The sequence below is a fragment of the Ornithorhynchus anatinus genome, chromosome 12 (genome assembly GCF_004115215.2).
Source record: "Ornithorhynchus anatinus isolate Pmale09 chromosome 12, mOrnAna1.pri.v4, whole genome shotgun sequence".
NCBI classification, from domain to species: Eukaryota; Metazoa; Chordata; class Mammalia; order Monotremata; family Ornithorhynchidae; genus Ornithorhynchus; species Ornithorhynchus anatinus.
In genome coordinates, this window is record NC_041739.1 from 31,093,563 (window position 1) to 31,114,985 (window position 21,423).

General features: G+C 43.9%; 1 protein-coding gene across 3 annotated transcripts in view; it reads right to left on the bottom strand.

The window, feature by feature from the left end:
• Positions 1 to 21,423, bottom strand: part of LOC100077537 (bifunctional heparan sulfate N-deacetylase/N-sulfotransferase 3) — a 126,454-nt gene that overhangs the window by 71,087 nt on the left and 33,944 nt on the right. For all 3 annotated transcript variants that reach the window (XM_029076773.2, XM_007670175.3, XM_029076772.2), the window contains exon 3: positions 1,429 to 1,516. In XM_029076773.2, the coding sequence (XP_028932606.1) occupies positions 1,429 to 1,516 (88 nt within the window). The remainder of the gene's footprint in view (positions 1 to 1,428; positions 1,517 to 21,423) is intronic.

Consider the following 21,423-nt stretch of genomic DNA (forward strand, 5'->3'; position numbering starts at 1 on the left):
GCCATAGAAAGTAGGTGATCCAAATGTCTAGCACACCTTTTAGACCGTAGCACTACCTGCTGGTAAACGCAAAGCTAAACCAGTGTGATTCTACATTAGGAGTTTTACTCATTGTTAAACTGCAATCTGGTGCTGGGTTTCCTGATGTTTTCCATGGGGTGTATGCACACACATGTTGGGGCTTGAAATTCCCTAGAAACATTTCAGGGAGTGGTAGGAAGAGACCAAGCACTCTGTGGCTTGAAATGTGATGAAACAGAACTGACTCTTCTAAGGAGCAGCGTGCCATACTGGATAGAGCACGGGCCTGGGAGTCAGAAGGTCATGGGTTCTAATCCTGGCTCTGCAATCTGTCTGTTGTGTAACCTTGGGCAAGTAGCTTCACTTCTCTGTGCCTCAGTTTTCTCATCTGTAAAATGGGGGTTGAGGCTGGGAGCCCCATGTGGGATGAGGGCTGCAACCTGATTTTCTTATATCCACCCCAGTGCTTAGTACAGTATCTGGCACCTAGTAAAGTGATTAACAAAATGCCACACTTATTATTAGGAAACTCTAAAGGCGCTAGGGGATTCCAAGGCCACTAGAAAGGACAGGAATGTCCACAAAGACCTCTGTGAAAATAAACAAGATGGCACCCACTACAAGTCCCACTAAGGACCTGGAGGACACGGGAAGATCTCTTCCCTTGTTCCAGGTCAGTATGTCAAAAGTCTGCTTGGTGGAAAAACAAACTATTATTGACCAAGTTTCCAGTCATGAAATTCACCAATTAGTCATGAAAAATGAAAACACACCTGACCGTACGTTTAAACTGAATAACGAAGTGGAACTCACTTAGGTCATGCCCTGGAATGCTAATGTTTGCCCAAATCCACAGAAGCAGATGGGAATCGCCATGAATTGCCCCTGGAGGACCACCCACAGTGAAAAGGAAGAGTTCGTGTCTGATCTTCATATGTTTGTGTATTTTCTACTGATGCCAGAGGCAGCTAAGTGTGAAAGGTGAATCGAGTTAGAGCAATGTATTTATTTCATATTGAACTCCTCGGGAACCTGGGTAAATGCCTGAGGATTTCGTGTCTCGCCTTCTTTCTGTTATTAAAGTTGAAAGAAAGTCACTAGAGCATAGGTAGAGATAGAAAACTATTTTCTTAACAAATAAATGAAAATTAAAGCCGATTAAAAAGGGAAGAGATGTTCACTACCACAAGCTGAGTCAAGGATCGAGTCACGTTGCACCATCTCCATGTAAACTGTATGGAAAATACTATGATCCTGTTATTCTCATGAAGGAAGTTTCCTTCTCTACCATCCTATCCCATCATTTCGGTTAGTAACAAACCACTTAATCGAAATTTATCCTCTAACTCTTGCTGCAGAGAAATACTAATGATAAAAATGAAAACCATTTAACGTTTCATTTCTTACCTGTATGGTAAAATTTCCCTGAAAATCCTAGGTTGAAGGTAAAATTTGTGATCTGTGCCCGCAGAAGATTCTGTGTATCAAGCAGGGCCTGAAATATACATTAGAACAAAACAAACACACTATCAGGCAGATAGTTGGACCATTCAACTGTGCGGAGAAATATTAAAATGTGATCCTCCCTTTGTCTTCAAAGGATAAAGTGGCTCCTTCACACATTAGAACCATAAACGGATAGCTTATCACTTATTAATCCATCATATTTATTGAATGCTTGCTGTGTGCAGAGCATTATACTAAGCACTTGGGAGAGTACGTTACAACAAAATTAGTAGACACTATCCCTGCCCACAACAAGGTAAATCAAGTCATAGTCCAAACCCTCCCACTTATGAGTATTTTTTTTTTCTACAGGAATTCCCAGATAAGGTATATTTAATCTATGTTCTGAAAGGACTGGTGAAAAGTGCCCCTATAGTTAGATGAAAATTGCAGCATGGCAGAGGCCTGGAAGTCAGAAGGTCAGGGGTTCTAATCCTGGCTTCGCCGCTTGTCTGCTGTGTGACCTCGGGCAAGTCACTTCACTTCTCTGTGCCTTACTCACCTCATCTGTAAATTGGGGATTGAGACCTGGAGCCCCATTTGGGACAGGGACTGTGTCCAACCAATTTGCTTGTATCCACCCCAGTGCTTAATACAGTGCCTGGCACACACACTAATCACTTGACAAATATCACAATGATAATAATAATTATTACTATTAAAAAGAATCCTGCATAAGACACAGGTCGGTTATCCTCCAGACATTTAACTTACAGCTGGTATAAAACCTCTCGTGCCAAATTAGTCAAGGAAAAACATTGAAAACTTAAGCTGCCATCATTCATCCAATGCTGGCATTGGGAACTTTGGGCTCAGGAGCAAGATCTGCCCCTCCTTGACATCGGCGGTAGTTATCAAGCTCCACTCTGCAGGAACCATTGACCCTACGGGCTCGGGAGGCAGGCACTCATTGGTTTCACCTTCAGAAATTTGGGGGCAAAAACTAGCTGGCCTGCTCCACCCTTTGCCCCAGGGAGAGGCTGTGGGAGAACCAAGATGGCAACTTTGCTCTTTGCTCTCTGTCGAAAGGATGCAGCCGCCCCAGGCCCAGGGAACACGGGGGCTTCCATCATCCTCTCCGGTCAGCGGGACGAGCCGAAGGTACCGTCGCACTGCTTCCCACCAGCCTCACGGGAGGTGACTCGGCTCCTTTCCGGATGGCAAGCTGCCCCTCACAAGCACTGCCCGCTTGCCACTGCCGGCGGCTAGCTGCGGCGTTCGTGGTGGGCCACTCGCCCACCACGAGTACTCGAGGGGGAGGCCAGAGTCAGAGCCGCCCTGTGCCGGGTGCCACTCGCATGGAAGTTCCTTGTGGGCAGGGAATGTCTGTTCATCGTTGTACTCTCCCAAGCACTTAGTACAGTGCTACCCAGTAAGCGCTCGATAAATAGGATTGACGGACCGATCTATCGTGGTCCCCGTGGGCGTTGGAGAAGGGCAAGGCCCCGCCCCTGCAGTTCATGTAGGAGCTGGGATGAAGGAGCACTGAGTCTTTGGTTCCACCAGTCGACGTGAACTCTGAATGTGGTTATGAGTTGATACATGTGGTTCAGCTCTAACCTGACTGCAAAGAGGGCTGTGGGAGGGGCTGCTCGGGGCAACTCTCCTAAGTCTTGGGCCACCTGGGGCCTAACTAGTTGAACCCAGGCCACCATTCTAAAGCGCTTCCCTCACCCCAGGGGTCACCGATGCGGGTCTGTGAGGTACATGGGGAAGTAGGGGCCACACCTCTGGGGAGACTGGAAGGGGACACACAGAGCCTCGGGGTGCCTAGTATAGTCCACACGCACTCAGCGACTCCAGTGGCCTGGGGTGAGCTGCCTTGAACACACCCGCAAAAAATCCTGGCTCTGCCGCTTGCCAGTTGTGTGACTTTGGGCAAGTCACTTAACTTCTCTGTGCCTCAGTTACCTCATCTGGAAAATGGGGATGAAGAGTGTGAACCCCACGTGGGACCACCTGATCACCTTGTATCCCCCAGCGTTTAGAACAGTGCTTTGCACATAGTAAGCGCTTAACAAACGCCACCATTCATTTCATTTATTTTATTCATATTAACAATATTTTAGTATCCCAGCTCTTCGTCTTCACGGGAGGACAGAGAGAGGGAGAGAGAAAGAAAGAAAAACGAGAGAGAGGAGAGGGAAACAGTTTTTTGCTCGCAACCATCACACATCCAGTTTCTCTTACTGCGCAATTCCCATAACTCCGCCCCGCCCATACGATAAACAGGAAATGCAGACTCTACTTATTTTATGCCCTTTTACTTCCTCCGGCTGGATTTACTTTAGTTTCAGAGAACAGAAACGGACATTCCAGCAACCTGATATTCTCAAGAGATCTTACTGAATCCCAGATCTACACTTAATGTAAATTTTATGTCCCGAAATTAAACAATAGCTTTTATAGAGTACCTACTGTTGGCAGTGAGCTGTACTCAGCACTTGGGAGGGGGGCAATTTTATTGGTAGCATTATCCCTGCCCTTAAGGAGCATGAGAGACAAGGACTAAATGAAATGAATCACTTTTTTAAATCGTCTTAAGAACAAGAAGGAACATCAGTGACATTTATAAAAACGAGAACTGATTAATTTGCATAGTTGTATTCGGAATAAGACCAGATGAACGGACCAGCCTTAGATTCCAGGATTGGGTGTAGAATTGCAACTAGTGTACAATCGGGCTAACTTTCAGGCCCGTCTTTCACGACATCATGTTTTAGTGTTCATCAACATCGACAATTCTTTCTACGACAACCCCCACTCCAGCAAAATGATTGCAAGAATGCCACCCCCAAATCTGGTCATTGTAGGAGAAAACTTCCAGTGCTCTAGTGACAGTATTTAAATTACATTTACTGAAAATACTTCAACTACATATAACATGGAGATGGTCTCTCTCCAAAGCCTCCAAAATCTGATTTTGAGATTTCAAAGGTGGCAGAACAGTGCAGAACCTGTTTCCTGATCAACAAGACCAAGGTTAGTTTACCCCACTGGACTACTGCATTAGCTATGCAGCTCAGTGGAAAGAGCATGGGCTTGGGAGTCAGAGGTCATGGATTTGAATCCCGGCTCTGCCACTTGTCAGCTGTGTGACTCTGGGCAAGTCACTTAACTTCTCTGTGCCTCAGTTACCTCATCTGTAAAATGGGGTTGAAGACTGGGAGCCTCACGAGGGACAACCTGATTACCCTGTATCTACTCCAGCGTTTAGAACAGTGCTCTCCACATAGTAAGCGCTTAACAAATACCAACATTATTATTATTATTTTGGGAGTAAGTTGGAATTTTGTAGTTTATTCTAGATTCAAGAAAGAAAAAAAAAAGCCCGAAAGTCATAAAGACACACACCAGCAGATGGCAAATACTGTGTTTATGTGTGTGAATGTATATGGCGGCAGGGAGGGCGACGGAGAACCAGGACAAAGGAGGGATGAAGGGCTAATTTTCAATCAGTGGAATTTATTGAGTGCTGACTGTGCAGAGAGCACTCAATGAAACACTTGGGAGAGCACAATACAATAGAGCTGGCAATCTAATCCCTCTCGACAAGGAATTTACAGTCTAGAGGAGGAGGAGCTCCTTGCAGGTAGGGAACGGGTTTACCAAATCTGTTTTACTCTCCCAAGTGCTTAGTACAGTGCTCTGCTCCAAGTAAGTGCTCAATGGATACCACTGATTGATTGAGCTTACAGTCCAGAGATTTTAATTTCCAAGCACCTTTTCATTTGCTAAAGATAAGCTGGAAATATTTTTCTGGAGTCTCATTTATTATTTATGAACAAGTGTTTGGGGGTATCATGTGAACCCCACCATAAGAATAAATTATTATAATTGCATAATATAGCCATTAACATCTGCACACAACTGAATTATTTAGTTAATCTTGTATTTTAAATTGATAAAGGTTTCCTCTGGCACTAGAGAGCAGGTTTGGCTTTGCGAGCCTAATGATGCATATAATTATTTGACAGATTTTGCAATTTTCTCTTCGCTATATTCCTAAGAAAATAGCCAAGAAGCCATCGAGATTCTTCCGTGCCATCCTCTGTCATTTACATTATCTGAGGTATTCATAGACTCTTTCCTGTATCAAGTCTAACCTCTTTGAAAGGTGGACACCCATGGCAATTTGATCTTTGGAAGGATCAGAAACACACCCACTGTCAAACTAATCAATCAATCAGTTGTATTTATTGAACTCTCACTGTGGGCAAACCAGGCAAATCCTAGGTGGTCTCTTGGGGAAAACTAAGCACTTTCAAGAAATGCACGTCCTTAAAAGCAGAGTGACCTAGAGGATAGAGCCCGGGCCTGGGAGTCAGAAGGACCTGGGTTATAATCTCGGCTCTGCCACGTCTGCTGTTTGACCTTGGTCAAGTCACTTCATTTCTCTGTACCTCAGTTACCTCATCTGTAAAATGGGGATTAAGATTATGAGTCCTTTGTGGAGAAGGGACTGTGTTGGGTCTAACCCGATTAGCTTATATCTACCTCGGCACTTAGTAAAGTGGCTGGCACATTGAGAAGCAGCGTGGCTCAGTGGAAAGAGCCCGAGCTTGGGAGTCAGAGGTCATGGGTTCAAATCCCAGTTTGGCCACTTGTCAGCTGTGTGACTGTGGGCAAGTCACTTCACTTCTCTGTGCCTCAGTTCCCTCATCTGTAAAACGGGGATTAACGGTGAACCTCATGTGGGACAACCTGATTACCCTGTATCTCCCCCAGCGCTTAGAACAGTGCTCTGCACATAGTAAGCGCTTAAAAAATACCAACATTATTATAGTATGCACTTAACAAATACCATATTAAAAAAATGTTGGTCACATGCCCAAGCTCAGACTTTGACAAACCCTATCTACATTCTTAAAGTCCCCCAGGAAAGGAATGGATAGTCTTTTCGATCAACATGAGGGTCACTTCCAAATCTTTAAAAATGATCTACTGCACTGAAGATTTAACCTCAATCATTTAATCATTAAGACCTATGCAACTCAAGGTACTCTCTCCTAGACAACCTTCTGAACTGGAAAAGAGATCAGGGCTTTTAAAAATATATAAATAGCACTTTTAAGTGCCTCTTAGAGTGCCAAGCACTCTACTAGGTGTTGGGAAAGATACAGGATAATGTGGTTGGACACAGTAACTCTCCCACTTAAGGACTCACAGTCTCATTTCCTATTTCACAGATGAGATATCTGAGGCAAAGAGAAGTTAAGCGACTTGCCCAAAGTCACACAGCAGACAAGCAGCTGAGTCAGGATTAGAACCCAGGTCCTATGAATCCCAATCCTGTGCTCTTTCCACTGGGCCATGGTGCTTGGATGTGCTCCAGTTTAGAAGCAGAGCGATCAACATCTGCTCTCCCTCCTACTTAGAGTATGAGGCCCATGGGAGATAATAATAATAATAATAATGTTGGTATTTGTTAAGCGCTTACTATGTGCAGAGCACTGTTCTAAGTGCTGGGGGAGATACAGGGTAATCAGGTAGTCCCACATGAGGTTCACAGTTAATCCCCATTTTAGAGATGAAGGAACTGAGGCACAGAGAAGTGAAGTAATAATAATAATGTCGGTATTTGTTAGCACTTACTGTGTGCCGAGCACTGTTCTAAGCGCTGGGGGAGATGCAGGGTAATCAGGTAGTCCCACATGAGGTTTACAGTTAATCCCCATTTTACAGATGAGGGAACTGAGGTACAGAGAAGTGAAGCGACCTGCCCACAGTCACACAGCTGACAAGTGGCAGAACCAGGAGTCGAACACATGACCTCTGACTCCAAAGCCCAGGCTCTTTCCACGGAGCCACGCTGCTTCCCGCCTGTGTCTGACTTCATTAACCTGTATTTTCCCCAGTGGTTAGAACAGTGCTTGCTACCTAGTGAACACTTAACAAATACCATAATTAAGTATACTCAGCTAGGCAGACTAGAACACCTTGCATTTAAAAGGGAATTGACACTTCAGGACAAGAGCAGTTAAATGCAAAAAGGAAAATGAAGGATGCCTTTGCAACGGCATCAAAATCAACCCGTTTTCCCCACTGCCCCCACCCCGCTCTCTCTCCCCTTCTCCTCCCCTCCCCTCTCTCCTGGCTCTACTCTATCTCACCTCCTCCAGGAGGCCTTCCCAGACTGAGCCTTCCCTTTCCTTCTGCTCCTCCTCCCTACCCCATTACCCCTCCGCCCTCCCTCTGCTCTACCCCCTTCCCCTCCTTACAGCACTTGCATATATTTGTACTTATTTATTGCTCTTTTTAATAATGATGTGCATTTATCTATGGTTTTATTTATCTATTTTGATGGCATTGATGCCTGTCTACTTGTTCTGTTTTGTTTTGTTGTCTGTCTCCCCCTTCTAGACTGTGAACCCACTGTTGGCTAGGGATTGTCTCTATCTGTTGTCGAATTGTGCTTTCCAAGCGCTTAGTGCGGTGCTGTGCACACAGTAAGCGCTCAATAAATATGATTGAATTCATGAATGAATGGCAGAAATTCATTCTTTAAGATGCCCCACTGATTTGATATCTACCCTATTCTTCAGACTCTAAATATTTAAAAAAAAAAACCTTCAAGAACGATTTTGTGGGAGGCAGAAAAGTAATAGAGAAACAGAGCCGTGAAGATTAGACAAAGTGTGGGCTCTTTACATTTCTTTAGAATCTCTCCAAGATTCCCATTCTGTGAGAAAATCTCCATTACAGTAATTAAACGAAACAGGAAAACAAAATGAAACGCAACAGTAAGTGGTTTTGTGGTGAGTTTTTGAATTAGTATTCACAGTGTTTCTTTGAGGTGATATCTTTGTTTGCCTGCATCCTTTCTTACTTTCTACTTGATGGTTTAACTTGCTTCAATACCTTTCGTTACTATTGTGCACAGTGGGGGAAATGGTCGAGGTAAGTGTGCTAACTTAAGGAGGCTGAAGGAATTTCAATGCTGGAAAAGGAAGTTAGCTATTCTTCCCCGACCACTAGCTCGGAGGTAACCTTCGTTACCAACATGCCGGAGCAAAGGCGGAATGGATAAGCAAAATTCCCAATGATGCAGGGTTTAATGATGATGATTATTCATAATCACGATCATAATCATCTTCATAGTATTCATTAAGTGGTATTTGTTAAGCGCTGACTGTGTGCCAGGCACTGTTCTAACTGCTGGGGGGAATATAAGAAAATCAGGTTGGAAACAGTCTCTCTCCCACATAGGGCTCACAGTCTTAATGTTTTAACAGACTTAATAAATTTTACAAATGAGGTAACTGAGGCACAGAGAAATTAAGTGACTTAGCCAAGGTCACGAAACAGAAAAGTGGACGAGCCAGGTCTAGAACTGGGTTCTTCTGATTCCCAGGCCCGTGCTCTATCCATCAGGCCAGTGTTTGCTATGTGCCAAGCACTGGGCGGTTGGCTGAGGTAGATAAAATGATCAGACTGAACGGGGCCACTGGGCCTTATACTTTAACAAGTAGGGAGAAGAGATATCTTAACCTCATTTTACAGATGAGGAAGCAGGCACGGAGAGGTAAGGTGACTTGCCCAAAGTCACACAGCAGGCCAGTGGCAAGGCTAGAATTCCAACTGGGTCTCCTGATGCTCAGTCCCAAGCTCTTTTCACAAGGCCATGGTGAATCCCTCTACTCTTTGGAGGTATTTTTTTGGCATTCAAAACCGAGAATTTGTAGGAATTTGATCGACTAGCCACATCAAAGACCCAATGCTGCCCAGTATTGTCAGGACTAAGCTTTAGATTGTAAGCTCATTTCTAGACTGTAAGCTTGTTGTGGGCAAGGAATGTTTCTGCCAACTCTGTTGTATTCTTCCCAAGCACTCAGTACAGTGCTCTGATCCCAGTAAGAGCTCAATAAATATCCTTGACTGCTTGAAGACGAAGTTTGCAGGGACCCCCTTGCCAGAACAGGACTGATGTTCAGAGGCCTCAGAAACCCTGAGAGACCCTCCACCCGATAAAGTGCATTTCTGCCCCAGGTAGCCCAGGGCAAGGTAAGAGGGCAAGTAAAGCCTTTAGCATCCCAGAGTGGCAACTATCAGTCAGGCAGATATTCCCCAGCCTGATCGAGAGGGATGCATAAAACAGCAAAGTCTCTCACAAGACCAACAGCTCACAGAGCAACTCCGCCAGTGGACTGGGATCAAATACTTTATTAATAATAACGATGACCATGAGAGGCAGTGTGGTCAAGTGAATAGAGTATGGATCTGAGAGTCAGAAGGACCTGAGTTCTAATTCCGGGTCCACCACTTGTGTGAGCTTGGGCAAGTCGCTTAACTTCTCCGTGCCTCAGTCACCTCCCCTGCATAATGGGAATTAAGATCGTGAGCCCCGTGAGAGACAGGGACTGTCCATCCGCCATGTGACCTTGATAATTGGTAGGAAGAAATTTCTGTTTAATGTGGGAGTGGATTGGCGGCCACCGGAGGTTTCCGAAGAGTGGGAAGCTACGGACTCAAGGTTTTTTTCAGAACAATGTTCTGAGTAGCAGAGTGAAGTGTGGAGTGGAGAAAGACGAGATAGGATGCAGGGAGGTCAGCAAAGAGGCTGGTACGGGAGTCAAAGTGGGAAATGACGAGTGCTTGAATCAGTGTGGTAACACTTTACATGGAGAGGAAAGGGCAGATTCTATACATGTTGTGAAGGTAGAACCGAAAGGATTTCACGACAGACTGAATGTGGGAGTTGAATGAGAGCAATGTGCCGAAGATAACTGAGAAGCAGCATAGCCTAATGCAAAGAGACCGGGGGCTGGGATTCAGAGGACCTGGGTTCTGATTCTGACTCTGCCACTTGCCTGCTGTGAAACCTTGGACAGTCACTTAACCCTCGGTGCCTCAGCTTCTTCACCTGTAGATGAGGATTCAATGCCTGTCCTTCCTCCTACTTAAACTGTGAGTTTCATGTGGGATAGGGACTGTGTCCACCTGATTAACTTGTATCTATCTCAGTGCTTAGAACGGTGCTTGACACAAAGTAAATGTTTAACAAATAGAGGAATAACAATAATAGTAATGCCCACTAAGGGCTTGGGAAGTATAAAACAAGTGGTGGCTCATTCACGGCCTACGAGGAACTTACCCTCTAACTAGGGAGACAAACATGAAGAGTATTTACAATCAGAGTAATCGCAATAAATAATTCAATGTTGCATTGAATAAACATATATCGGAAGGACTGATGATGCATTTAAGTCATTAAAGGATGAGAGAGAGAAGGGGAACCAGCACGCTAAACTGAGAATGTGTGATCAGAAATAATAATGTTGGTGTTTGTTAAGTGCTTACTATGTGCAGAGCACTGTTGTAAGCGCTGGGATATTCAGGGTAATCAGGTTGTCCCACCTGAGGCTCACAGTCTTAATCCCCATTTTACAGAGGAGGTAACTGAGGCGCAGAGAAGTGAAATGACTTGCCCACGGTCGCACAGCCGACAAGCGGCAGAGCCGGGATTAGAACCCATGACTTCTGACTCCCAAGCCCGGGCTCTTTGTAGGAGGAGAATCAAGTCAGCAAAAAACCAAGCCTGCAGGGGTTTCAAGGTGGAGGGACTGGGCCATAATAGCAAAAGCATTCAAGACGTCAAGGAGGATTAGGACAGTAGAACATAATAGGGCAAGACAAGTGTCGGATCCAATGTGGTGGCCGTTTGGATGGAGAGGAAGGGGTGGATTCCGAAAATGTTGTGCCCATCCACAGGCAGCACTGTGTAGAAAAATTCCATATGGTTAATTGGATCACTTGGAATTAAGCATCAGGAAACAATAAAGAACCAAGAAATCTTGCTTTTCCATTCTACTCTCTTTTAGGAGCAAGGCTATTTATATTTAACATTCTTGTGTGCACTCTGAGAAGCTGTGGATTACACAGACTCATAACTAAATGATTTTATTGCTTCAGAGAAAAGAGCTTTCAACGGTGATAGGGACTGGGGAGTGGGGGTGGGAGAGGAAATCATAAAAATTAAACATATGTTCAAGAATATGTTGCCAAGCGGAGTCTCATGCACCAAGATCGACATCAGAGATTAACCAGTTTCGGTCCATTGAAAGAGGCAGATGACCTGTTTCCACTTCTCGTAATCTCTTGAAAGCTCCCCCGAGATTAAAGCTCCTAGAAAAATTGGGACCATGTCTGTCCTCAATTAGTTTGTACAGCACTAAATGCAATGAAGGTATTATGAATGCTTTTGATGACTGATGAAAAATAAACCTATCCTTTCTACACTTCAAAGCCTGCCAGAATCACACCTGCCTAGATTGCATCACTTCTTCTCTCAAGATAAAAAACTTGGATAACTTGATTTCCTTCTTCCATTCTCCAATCCAAGAACCTGAGCATCCAAAAGAATACCATTCACATCCCTCTTCTGTCAGTCAAATTTATCTCCAAATGCCTCTTTCTGCTAGGAGTGAATCACCGTGAGCTGACAGTTTCGCCCGTCCTGTTGATGCTCATCGATCAGTCAGTCAGTGGTATTTGTTGAATGCCTCCCATGTGCGGGACACTGTACTAACTTCCCACATTTTGAAGTGGCACGTTGTTCTTGTCACCTTAACTCAAATGCGCAATTGCGAGTCGTGATTACCCCTATGTGTTATTCTAGGTTTCCCAACACAATCGACCAAATCACGGAGCACTTATACTCGTGACTGTCCCCGATCAGGACGTATGCCCGGTTGCATTACCTCTGAGTGTGCACTGTCTGATGTCATTGCTGTCATGTTCTCGAAGGCCGGACATCCCAACTGGTTTCAGGTGCTTTTCTCTTCCTTTCCTGCATCACACAAACTTGCGACCGCCTCCCAGGCTACCTCCCTCTCTGCTACTGTGGAGAAAGCAGGGCTCTATCCAAAATATTTGGAACACTTGCTTCCGAGTTGTTCCCTACTAGTTGACAGGAGGGAAGACAAATGGACAGTGATGGATGGAGGGAAAGACAGTTGTCTCCCCTCCCCCTGTTTCCATCCTCTAAACCCACTTATTGTGTGTGGTTGAGGTGTGTGGAGGGACATGGAGAAGGGACATGCCTGCCATGTGACCTTTTGCAAGTCACTTACCTCCTCCGATTCTCAGTTTCCTCATCTGTAAAATGGGGTTAAAGTGCCCTTTCTCCCTTTCCCTTAGATTATGAGCCCCGTGTGGGACAGACACTGTGTCTGATCTGATGTGTTTTATCTGCCTGAGCGCTTGGAACGTAGTAAGTGCATAACAAACATCACAATTATTATCATTGGAATACCCTTCAGAGATGTGTAGGAATTCAGCAGAGATGGTTATTGTGACATAAACCATGAACTTTTCCTTTTAAAATTTCACCTGGGGGCTCAAACTGCTCACCCAGATTTGCCCTTTGCCTATGTGTCATCTCCAGCATTTTCCCCTGGTGCCATCATTGGGCTAATAAGCACGATCCATTCTCCAAATGGAAGCTATTTCAGGCAGTTTCAAAAATAGCAGTCATTGGTTTCTTCAATGCTTGGGATTTTCTCCCACTTAGGGAAAAAACATCCCTTTTCCTGAATGGCTGTGGGTACACGTTATGTACTGTGGAATCAGACCGAGGACAAGGGCAAGTGTGAGGGGAAAGGAAGAGCAGCGGAAACAGCAATAATGATTGCCAATTATTTCAGCTAAGACTCTTAAACCGGCCAAGATGATAAATTATAAATAGGGCCTAAATTATACAGATGGAGGAGGAAGGTTATGGCTAGAGTATCTGCTGGAACTGAGCAACCAAACGATGACACTTCAGAGTAGAAATACAGAATCTGATAAAAATAATCCTGAGGGACATGGAAACTGACACTAAACAAGCACTTGAAAGTTTTGTACCGCTCATGTTCAGTTTCCAGGTGATGAGCTGTGAAAATCCTAAATGTTAATGCAGCTTTTTCTGTAAAAATTAACACAGCGGAAAAGGGATTTCACTGCTCTTCACACGATCGTACCTTCAGGAAACTATTCGTTCCATCTCCAGCTTTCAGTTGAACAGCCGATGGGTTCGCGTGTGATAAATTCACCGTTACTTCTTAGGTGCGTTGATAGTTTAAAATACTACCTCCTAGCAGGATAACTGAGCAGTAGTGGAGATTCCCTGAGGAAGGAAACTTGCGTTGACATTCCAATTCACCAGCCACTCAAGACTTGCTAGTGTTCCAAACCAAATTAGATTGTATTTTATTACTACAGAAGTGTGCAAATCTCTTAGCCATCACACCTGGACTGCTTAAGCACCAAAAGTACTATTTGAGCATATTCATCTTTGGATTAATTTTCACATCAGCCTTTTCAAAATGTGCCAACTAAGAGCCCCCTGAGAACCTTTTGCTATGTTATAGTATTAGAACATGATACGGATCACTGAGGGATTGGAATAGGCTAACCAATCAATCAATAAAGGGTATTTAGTGAGCGCTTACTATGTGCACAGCATTGTACTGAGCTCTTGGGAGAGTTCCCTACAACAGAATTAACAGACACATTCCCTGCCCACAACGACCTTACAGTCTACAGGATGAGCTCACGGTGACATGAAAAACGCATGGCGGAACACTCTTTTGTGAAGTTTTCTTATATGAGCTATGCCAAGATTCAATTGAGAGGGTTTGCATCATTCACTTTCAAGCAAGTAACTGTGAAGCGTTTTTCAAAACACAAAGACTATACTCTTTTTCCCTCATATACTGCCTTAGCTTTCATCTTGAAAAATTACTTTTTTTTCAATGGAACCCTTCCTCCTAGTGACACAACTTTCATCTCTACAGTTCTTTAACTTAAGAAGACCAGCTCCAAGGGGTAGGAATAATTTTGACCTTCCTTTCTTAAGTCAGTCCTCTTACACTCAAATGTAATTCCGTATTTTGGATCGACTTTTCTAGTCACCTATTTTATTTGCAGTCCTGCATTCCAGTTGTGTCTTTTATAAGTGGAGAGTTACAAGTCAGGGCATAACCTTAACCTGCATTTTAAGATGGGACTACTAGCCATCCTTTCACCCGATACGGTCATCCGGAATCACACTAGCCCTTCCTGCCTAAATTCCAGCCCAGTTATGAAGACATATGCACACAACACCCTCAGTGACTAAATTTGAATTATCACTTTTTTTTCTCTTCTAGGAATGCGTGTGGATGAGCATGATACGGGTATGTAATTTTATTATTTTCCTTCATTATTCTATATTAGGACCTCAAATAATGGTATTTACTGAGCACTTTACAATGTACTTGGAAGAGTACCATACAACAGTTGATAGACACGTTCTCTGACTAGAAATAGCTTACTTGATCTCTCAGAAAAATCACTTCTGGCCTGAAAAATCATCCAGGCCTAATTCTGGTAAAGGGTGCTCTGAAAGCTGGTCTCTAGATTGTAAGATCACTTTGGGCAGAGAATGTGTCTATTTATTGTTATACTGTACTCTCCCAAGTGCTTAGCACAGTGCCCTGCACACAATAAGCACTCAGTAAATGCGACTGAAAGAATGAAAGAAAACAGCAAACACTCAAAAATACCATTAATTGATTGAAAATGTACATATTCATGTGAATATGGTTAAAATAAGATAATTATTTAGACAAAAGGGTCATAATAAGTTTCTAGGGGGTAAGTGGGAAAGTAGAGAGAAAAAATTAAGTATATTAGAGGACACGTGGCCAGGCATTAAGTTGAATATCGATGAAGGCAGCCATTATTCAATTCCACCCAGCAGCCCATTGTCACTAAGGAGGCAGACTGGTAGGTGGAATGGACCATCCTTGGTCTGAGTAATGGCACTGTTTATATCATTAAAGGTCTTGAGGAAGGTGATGAGTGGTAGCTCCTCGTGGGCAGGGAGCAGGTCTTGTGCTTCTGTGGGGCTTTCCCAAGTGTTTAACATAATGCATTGCACTCAGCTGGCATGCAGTAAATACCATTACTATGCCAAGAACCACAAGTCTTTGATCTTTTACAAATAAGAAAACCTGGACAGCCTAGTCCAGTACGAGTAAAATAATTTAAAAGTATATCATCAAAATAGCAATAATCGTGCCAATGATCATAATGACAATTATGGTACTTGTTAAGTACTTACTATGGCCCAAACACTGTATTAAGCACCGGGATAGATACAAGGAAATCAGATCAGACACAGTCCCTGTCCCACTTCAATCAATCAAGGGTATTTACTGATTGCTTACTATGGGCAGAGGACTGAATTTAGTGCTTGGGAGGGTACAAATAGTGTCTGGCAAATAGTAAGCGCTTAACGAATGCTACTGTTATTATTATTACAAGAGAACAAAATTAGCAGACACATCCACTGCCTACAAAAAGGGGAAGACAGACATTATTATGAATAAGTAATTTATAATATGCTTAAGAGCCCCACACGGGGCTCAAAGTCTATGTAGAAGGGAGAATAGGTATTTAATCCCCATTTTCAGATGAGGAATCTGAGGCACGGAGAAGTGATCGAAGATCAGGCAGTCAAGGGTAGGACCCAGGTCCTGAAACTCCAAGGCCTGTGGTCGCCCCATTAGGCGACGCTGTTTCTCAACTAAGTTCATTTACTCATTCGATCATATTTATTGAACGCTTAATGTATACAGAGCACTGCACTAAGATCTTGGGAGAGTAAAATGCAACAATAAACAGACATATTCCCTGCCCACAGCGAGCTTCTAGTCTACGGGGGGAGGCAGACATCAAGTTACAGATATGTACATAATTGCTGTGGGCTGGGAGGGAGGAAGAGCAGAGGGAGCAAGTCAGGGTGAAGCAGAAGGGAGCCGGAGATGAGGAAAGTTTGGGAAACTTTGGGAAAGTTTGCTTAGTTTGGGAAACCCTCTTTGAGGAGCTGTGACTTCACTAAGGCTTTGAAGAGGGGGAGAGTAATTATCTACCAGATTTGAGGAGGGAGGGCATTCCAGGCAGGACACGAGCTAGGGGTTGACGGCAAGGATGAGATGGAGGCCCAGTGAGAAGGTCAGCACTAGAGGAGTGAAGTGTGTGGGCTGGGCGTAGAAGGAGAATAGCGAGGTGAGGTAGGATGGGGCAAGATGGTGGAGTGCTTTCGAGCTAATGACGAGGAGTTTTTGTTTGATGAGGAGGTGGATGGGCAACCACTTGGAAGCCCTTTCTGTTGAAAGTGAAATGGAGGCATTCCTTGGGTTACCTTTCCCCTTCTGCTAAGGGGTTGGTCTTCTAGTGAAGCAACTCTCCCCAGGACCGGGTAGATTCACGTATCACCGTCGGCCAAGATTGTATCAAACTGGGAGTGAGAGACAAGTGCCTGTACTACCATCCTGAGCCCCTCAGATCTTGACAAAAAGTCAGTAGTGTCTTGGGCTGGTAAAGAGTAGGGTTGCAGCTAAAAATAAATGTGGTAGACTGTAGATTTTAGACTCTAGATTGTAAGCTCAGTGTGGGCAATCAATCAATCAAAATCGTATTTACTGAGTGCTTACGGTGTGCACAGCACTGTACTAAGCGCTGGGGAGAATACAGTGAACAGTATAACAGACACATTCCCTGCCCACGATGATTTACAGTCTAGAGGGGGACACAGGGAACATATCTACCAACTTTGTTGCATTGTACTCTCCCAAGTGCTTAGCACAGTGCTCTGCACACAGTAAGCACTCAATACTCAGTAAGCACTCAAGAGAAGCAGCACGGTGTTGTGGATAGAGCAAGGGCCTGGTAGTCAGAGGACATGGGTTCTAATCCCGGCACTGCCACTTGTCTTTTGTGTGACCTTGGGCAAGTCACTTCACTTCTCCGTGTCTCAGTTACCTCATCTGCAACATGGGGATTGAAACCGTGAGCCCCACAAAGGACAGGGACAGTGTCCAAGCCAATTTTCTAGTATCCACCCCAACGCTTAGTACAGTGCCTGGCACAAAGGAAGCACCTAACAAATATCATAATCATTATTATTATTATTACCTACAGATTGGTATTTATTGAGTGTTTACCAAGTACAAGAACTGTACCAAGCACTGGGGTATATACAAGACAATCAATAAGGACACAGTCCTTGTCCCACATGGCGTTTAGCTTTTTTAATCCTGGAAACAGGCCATTTTGGTTATCTCTTTAAAGGCGAGTTCAGGTTGCTGAATTCAGTTCAGAGGAAGGGATTTAAAGGTGGGTCAATAGGCTATTACAGTCGAATTTGCCCCCTCCCTTGAGGAAGGTTGTCCGGGTTGGAGCCCTAGAGTCAGAACCCCTCCCACTAAAACTCAGGTCATAAAGCCATGATCCTCACCGAAAGGGGGAGGAGAAGGCTTGTAATAATTAAACCAACATTACCCCCCTCTCTTGGTAACAACATGTGTTCAAAACCCTTCCACCCTGAGTTCACAAAAATAGATCTTAAAAGGGAGTTCCTAGTCTTCCTCACCCACCCAGCCACCTCCCCGCTAATTCTGCGGTACTGGACCATCACAGATTCTCTCATTAAGAATGGTTTGATATAATGAAAAGATACGATAGCTAATTGGGATTTTTCACTTACTGCCCAGTGGCAGAGTCTTCTTGCGTTCTCTCTATTTTGATCAAGGCGAAGGCAGGCAAAGGCTTCGTTCACATCTGGCATCTTCAAAAGCAGTTAATGCTATTCTGAAGATTTTCAATATGCAGTTTGGCATTATTAGTCCTTGATGAAACAACAGCTGGATAGACTGGCTGAGTATTAGATCCTGTTTAAATGATTTCATTACTCTGATGTGAACAGGAAGAAAGCCCATCCCTTGCTTTAAAAGGTCACAGAGCTCCAAGCTAATTAAAGCAGAACTAACAGGCCCCCTAACTGGTGCACATCATATTAGTTCTGTGGCTTTGATTAGATGGGATTTCAGGTTAGAGACCTTCCCTCTCTCACTGTAGTATTGGGTAAGCCTTTCAACTATTAATAAAGAAGTGACACCAAAATAAGTCTCCTCAAGACAGAAAGAAACTCAGTTTCTCTTGTTCCCTCATGTTTCTAAACTCACGGTTAAGTGTAATGAGTATGCCTCCCTTTGTAATGAATGGGACCGCACACACACACACACACACACACACACACAATCAGCTCTTCCAGGAATTGCCTTTAAATTACAGATAGAAGATCTGCCTTCCATATAACCTCGTTCTTTCAATCTAACCACAAAATTTGGATGAGATTGTCTGGATGGGAGTTCAAAGAATTCTAGGACTGAAAGAAAAGTCATTAATACAAGGCAGCTTCTAGACATAGCCTACATCAGACTAAAATCCTGGTTTCTCTTCCTGACAATTCATCCCAGTGCTTAATGCCCTTCCAACCAGCAAACTTCTATATCCTCTGGTGACTCTTCATTGGGGGGCAAGCTGGCATCTTCGTCTTGCACATTTATTTAAAAGAAGTCCCAGATTCACTCTCTGCTTTGTCTTTTGACTCTCTTTCTACCTACCCTCGAGAAAGATTTCTTGGAAATACAGTTTCCTGCCCTCCCGCTCCCGAGAAGGATAACGCCTCACTGTGCGGATTTTCTGACCTATTCTTTTCCACTCATCTTACTAAAAGCTCATCTAGCGTACTGCTTGAACTCTGATGTGCCTTTGATCTTCTGGGGATCAGACCCCCTACTCCTGGTTCGAAGGAGTTTTTGTACTCATGTTGTTTCGGTGTTCTGTTTCATCTCTTTTTATGTGTCTTTTCGCCAGTGTCCTCTCCCCTTTTTTAGTTTTAGATTGTGGAGTCCTCTGAGGGAAGGAGCGCTTTGTCTATTGCCCAACCGTGTGTTCATTTCCAGTGCTCTGCACATAGCAAGCACTTAATAAAGATTATCATTACTACTACGACTAAGGGGATTAGACTAGATGAACAATTCTGGGCCCACTGAGACCTGTCTTTTAGCCCTCAATCATCTGTCTTCAATCCCACGTACTCTGTGGCTCTGCGCCTTCAGCTAGCACTTCTAGTCTTTCCCTGCATCCTGACCTTAACACAGAAGTTAGGAACTAATCGATCAATATTCCTATTGAGCACTTACTAAGTGCAGAGCACTGTAATAAGCGCTTGGGAAAGTACAATACAGCAGAATTAGCAGACACGTTCCCTGCCCCTAATGAGCTAAGTTGCAAAAAGGGGTCTGAGGATGCTCTCATTCATGTACTGATTTAACTCTTTTCCTAGATCGCTGACTTTTAAAATATATTATGATTTTATTTATTAAGCACATACTACATGCTAAATGATGAGGGCAAAAAACAGATCGGAAACAGACCCTGCCTCACATGGGGCATGCAGTCTAAGCAGAAGGAGAGCAGATATTTTATTTCTGGGGTGGGTACAAGCAAATTAGGTTGGACACAGTTCCCGTCTCATGTGGGGCTCAAAGTCTCAATCCCCATTTTACAGATGAGGTAATTGAGGCAAAGAGAAGTGAAGTGACTTACCCAAGGCCACACGAATAAATGAATGGCGGAGCCAGGATTATAACCCATGACCTTTTGACTCCCAGGTCAATGCTCTAGCTACTACACCACGCTGCTTCTCTGCATTCCTGGGACAAACTAGGGGGCCCATTTTGCAGAGGAAGAAACTGAGGCACTGGGAGGTTAAGGGACTTGTCCAGGTCACACAGCAGACAAGGGATGGAACTCGTACTATATTCCGGGTCTCCTGGTCACCAATCCCGTGTTCCTTATATGGATGCATTTTGAGCTCTGCATGGAACAAGGAGGGACCAGATCTGCCTTTAATTACCTTGTATTTATCCCAGTGTGATGGTGATGGCCTATCCATCGCAAATGACAGGAGAGCTATCCGGATGAGAATTCGGGATTGAGATGGTACATGAAGAAATCGATTTTAGTCACGGTTCGTCCAGTGTTGGTTCTCCTAACTTAATGGACTGTACCGGCCATTATTTTAGTGAAGCGACGCAATAGCCTGGGAAATCTGCAGGCTTCGGTCCATATCTAAACTCTTCCATTAAGGAATTCTGTGGTCATTTGAAAGTCAATCTGCCTTCCGAGGTCTTTTTTTCAACCAGAGGAGAAATGTGACTACCAATCCACTTTAGAATAGTATGCCATTGTGGAAAGAGCACGAGACTAGAAGTCAGAAGTCACAAATTTAAATCTCAACTCCACCACAGGCCTGCTGTGTGACCTCGGGGGAGTCACTTAACTTCTCTAGGTCTCAGTTTCCTCATCTGTAAAACTGGGATAAGATAGATTCTAAGTCCCAGACGGGACAGGGATTGTTTCTGATTTCATACTCTTGTACCTATCCCAGCACTTAGCCCATAAGTGAGTGCATAACAAACACCATAATAATTATTGTTTGGGAAGCTGGAGAATAAAAAATGTAGCGTTAAATAAATGCTCCATGAATAAATTATGTCCTCCACCTACTTTCAAGGTCAGATCCAGCATCCTCATTGGTATATTTAATTTTAACACTAGCCACTGTTTGGGGAGATTATTCAAAGAAAAAAAAAAGATCAATACAACAAGCTGCAATTTGTTCATTTTACTACTGGCTGTGGTTTCACTAAAAACTGGCTCTAGTCCAAGAAAAGCAGTTTTGACCCCGGTGAGAGAGAAAGTTGTTTTTCAATGAGATAGATGCCCTTAACAGTTTGCCATTAGCACTTAGCTTTTAGGGAACTCAGAATTTGCTCAGTCTGCAGAGAGAAGAAAAATAAAAGTCATTGGGTTCGGATAATGATCTCACTGTTGTTTACATCAGGTAGATTTTTAGACTTCTCTAGTAGTGATGAATTACTCTAGGTGAAACCAGGTTTAATAGGGATGACGAGAAAATAAACACTGTCCAAGTTTGGGAGTACCCATGGAAACCTATACGTAGTTAGGGAAGACTTTTGAGCTCTGTTAAATTTAATCACGACTATTTTTATTCCT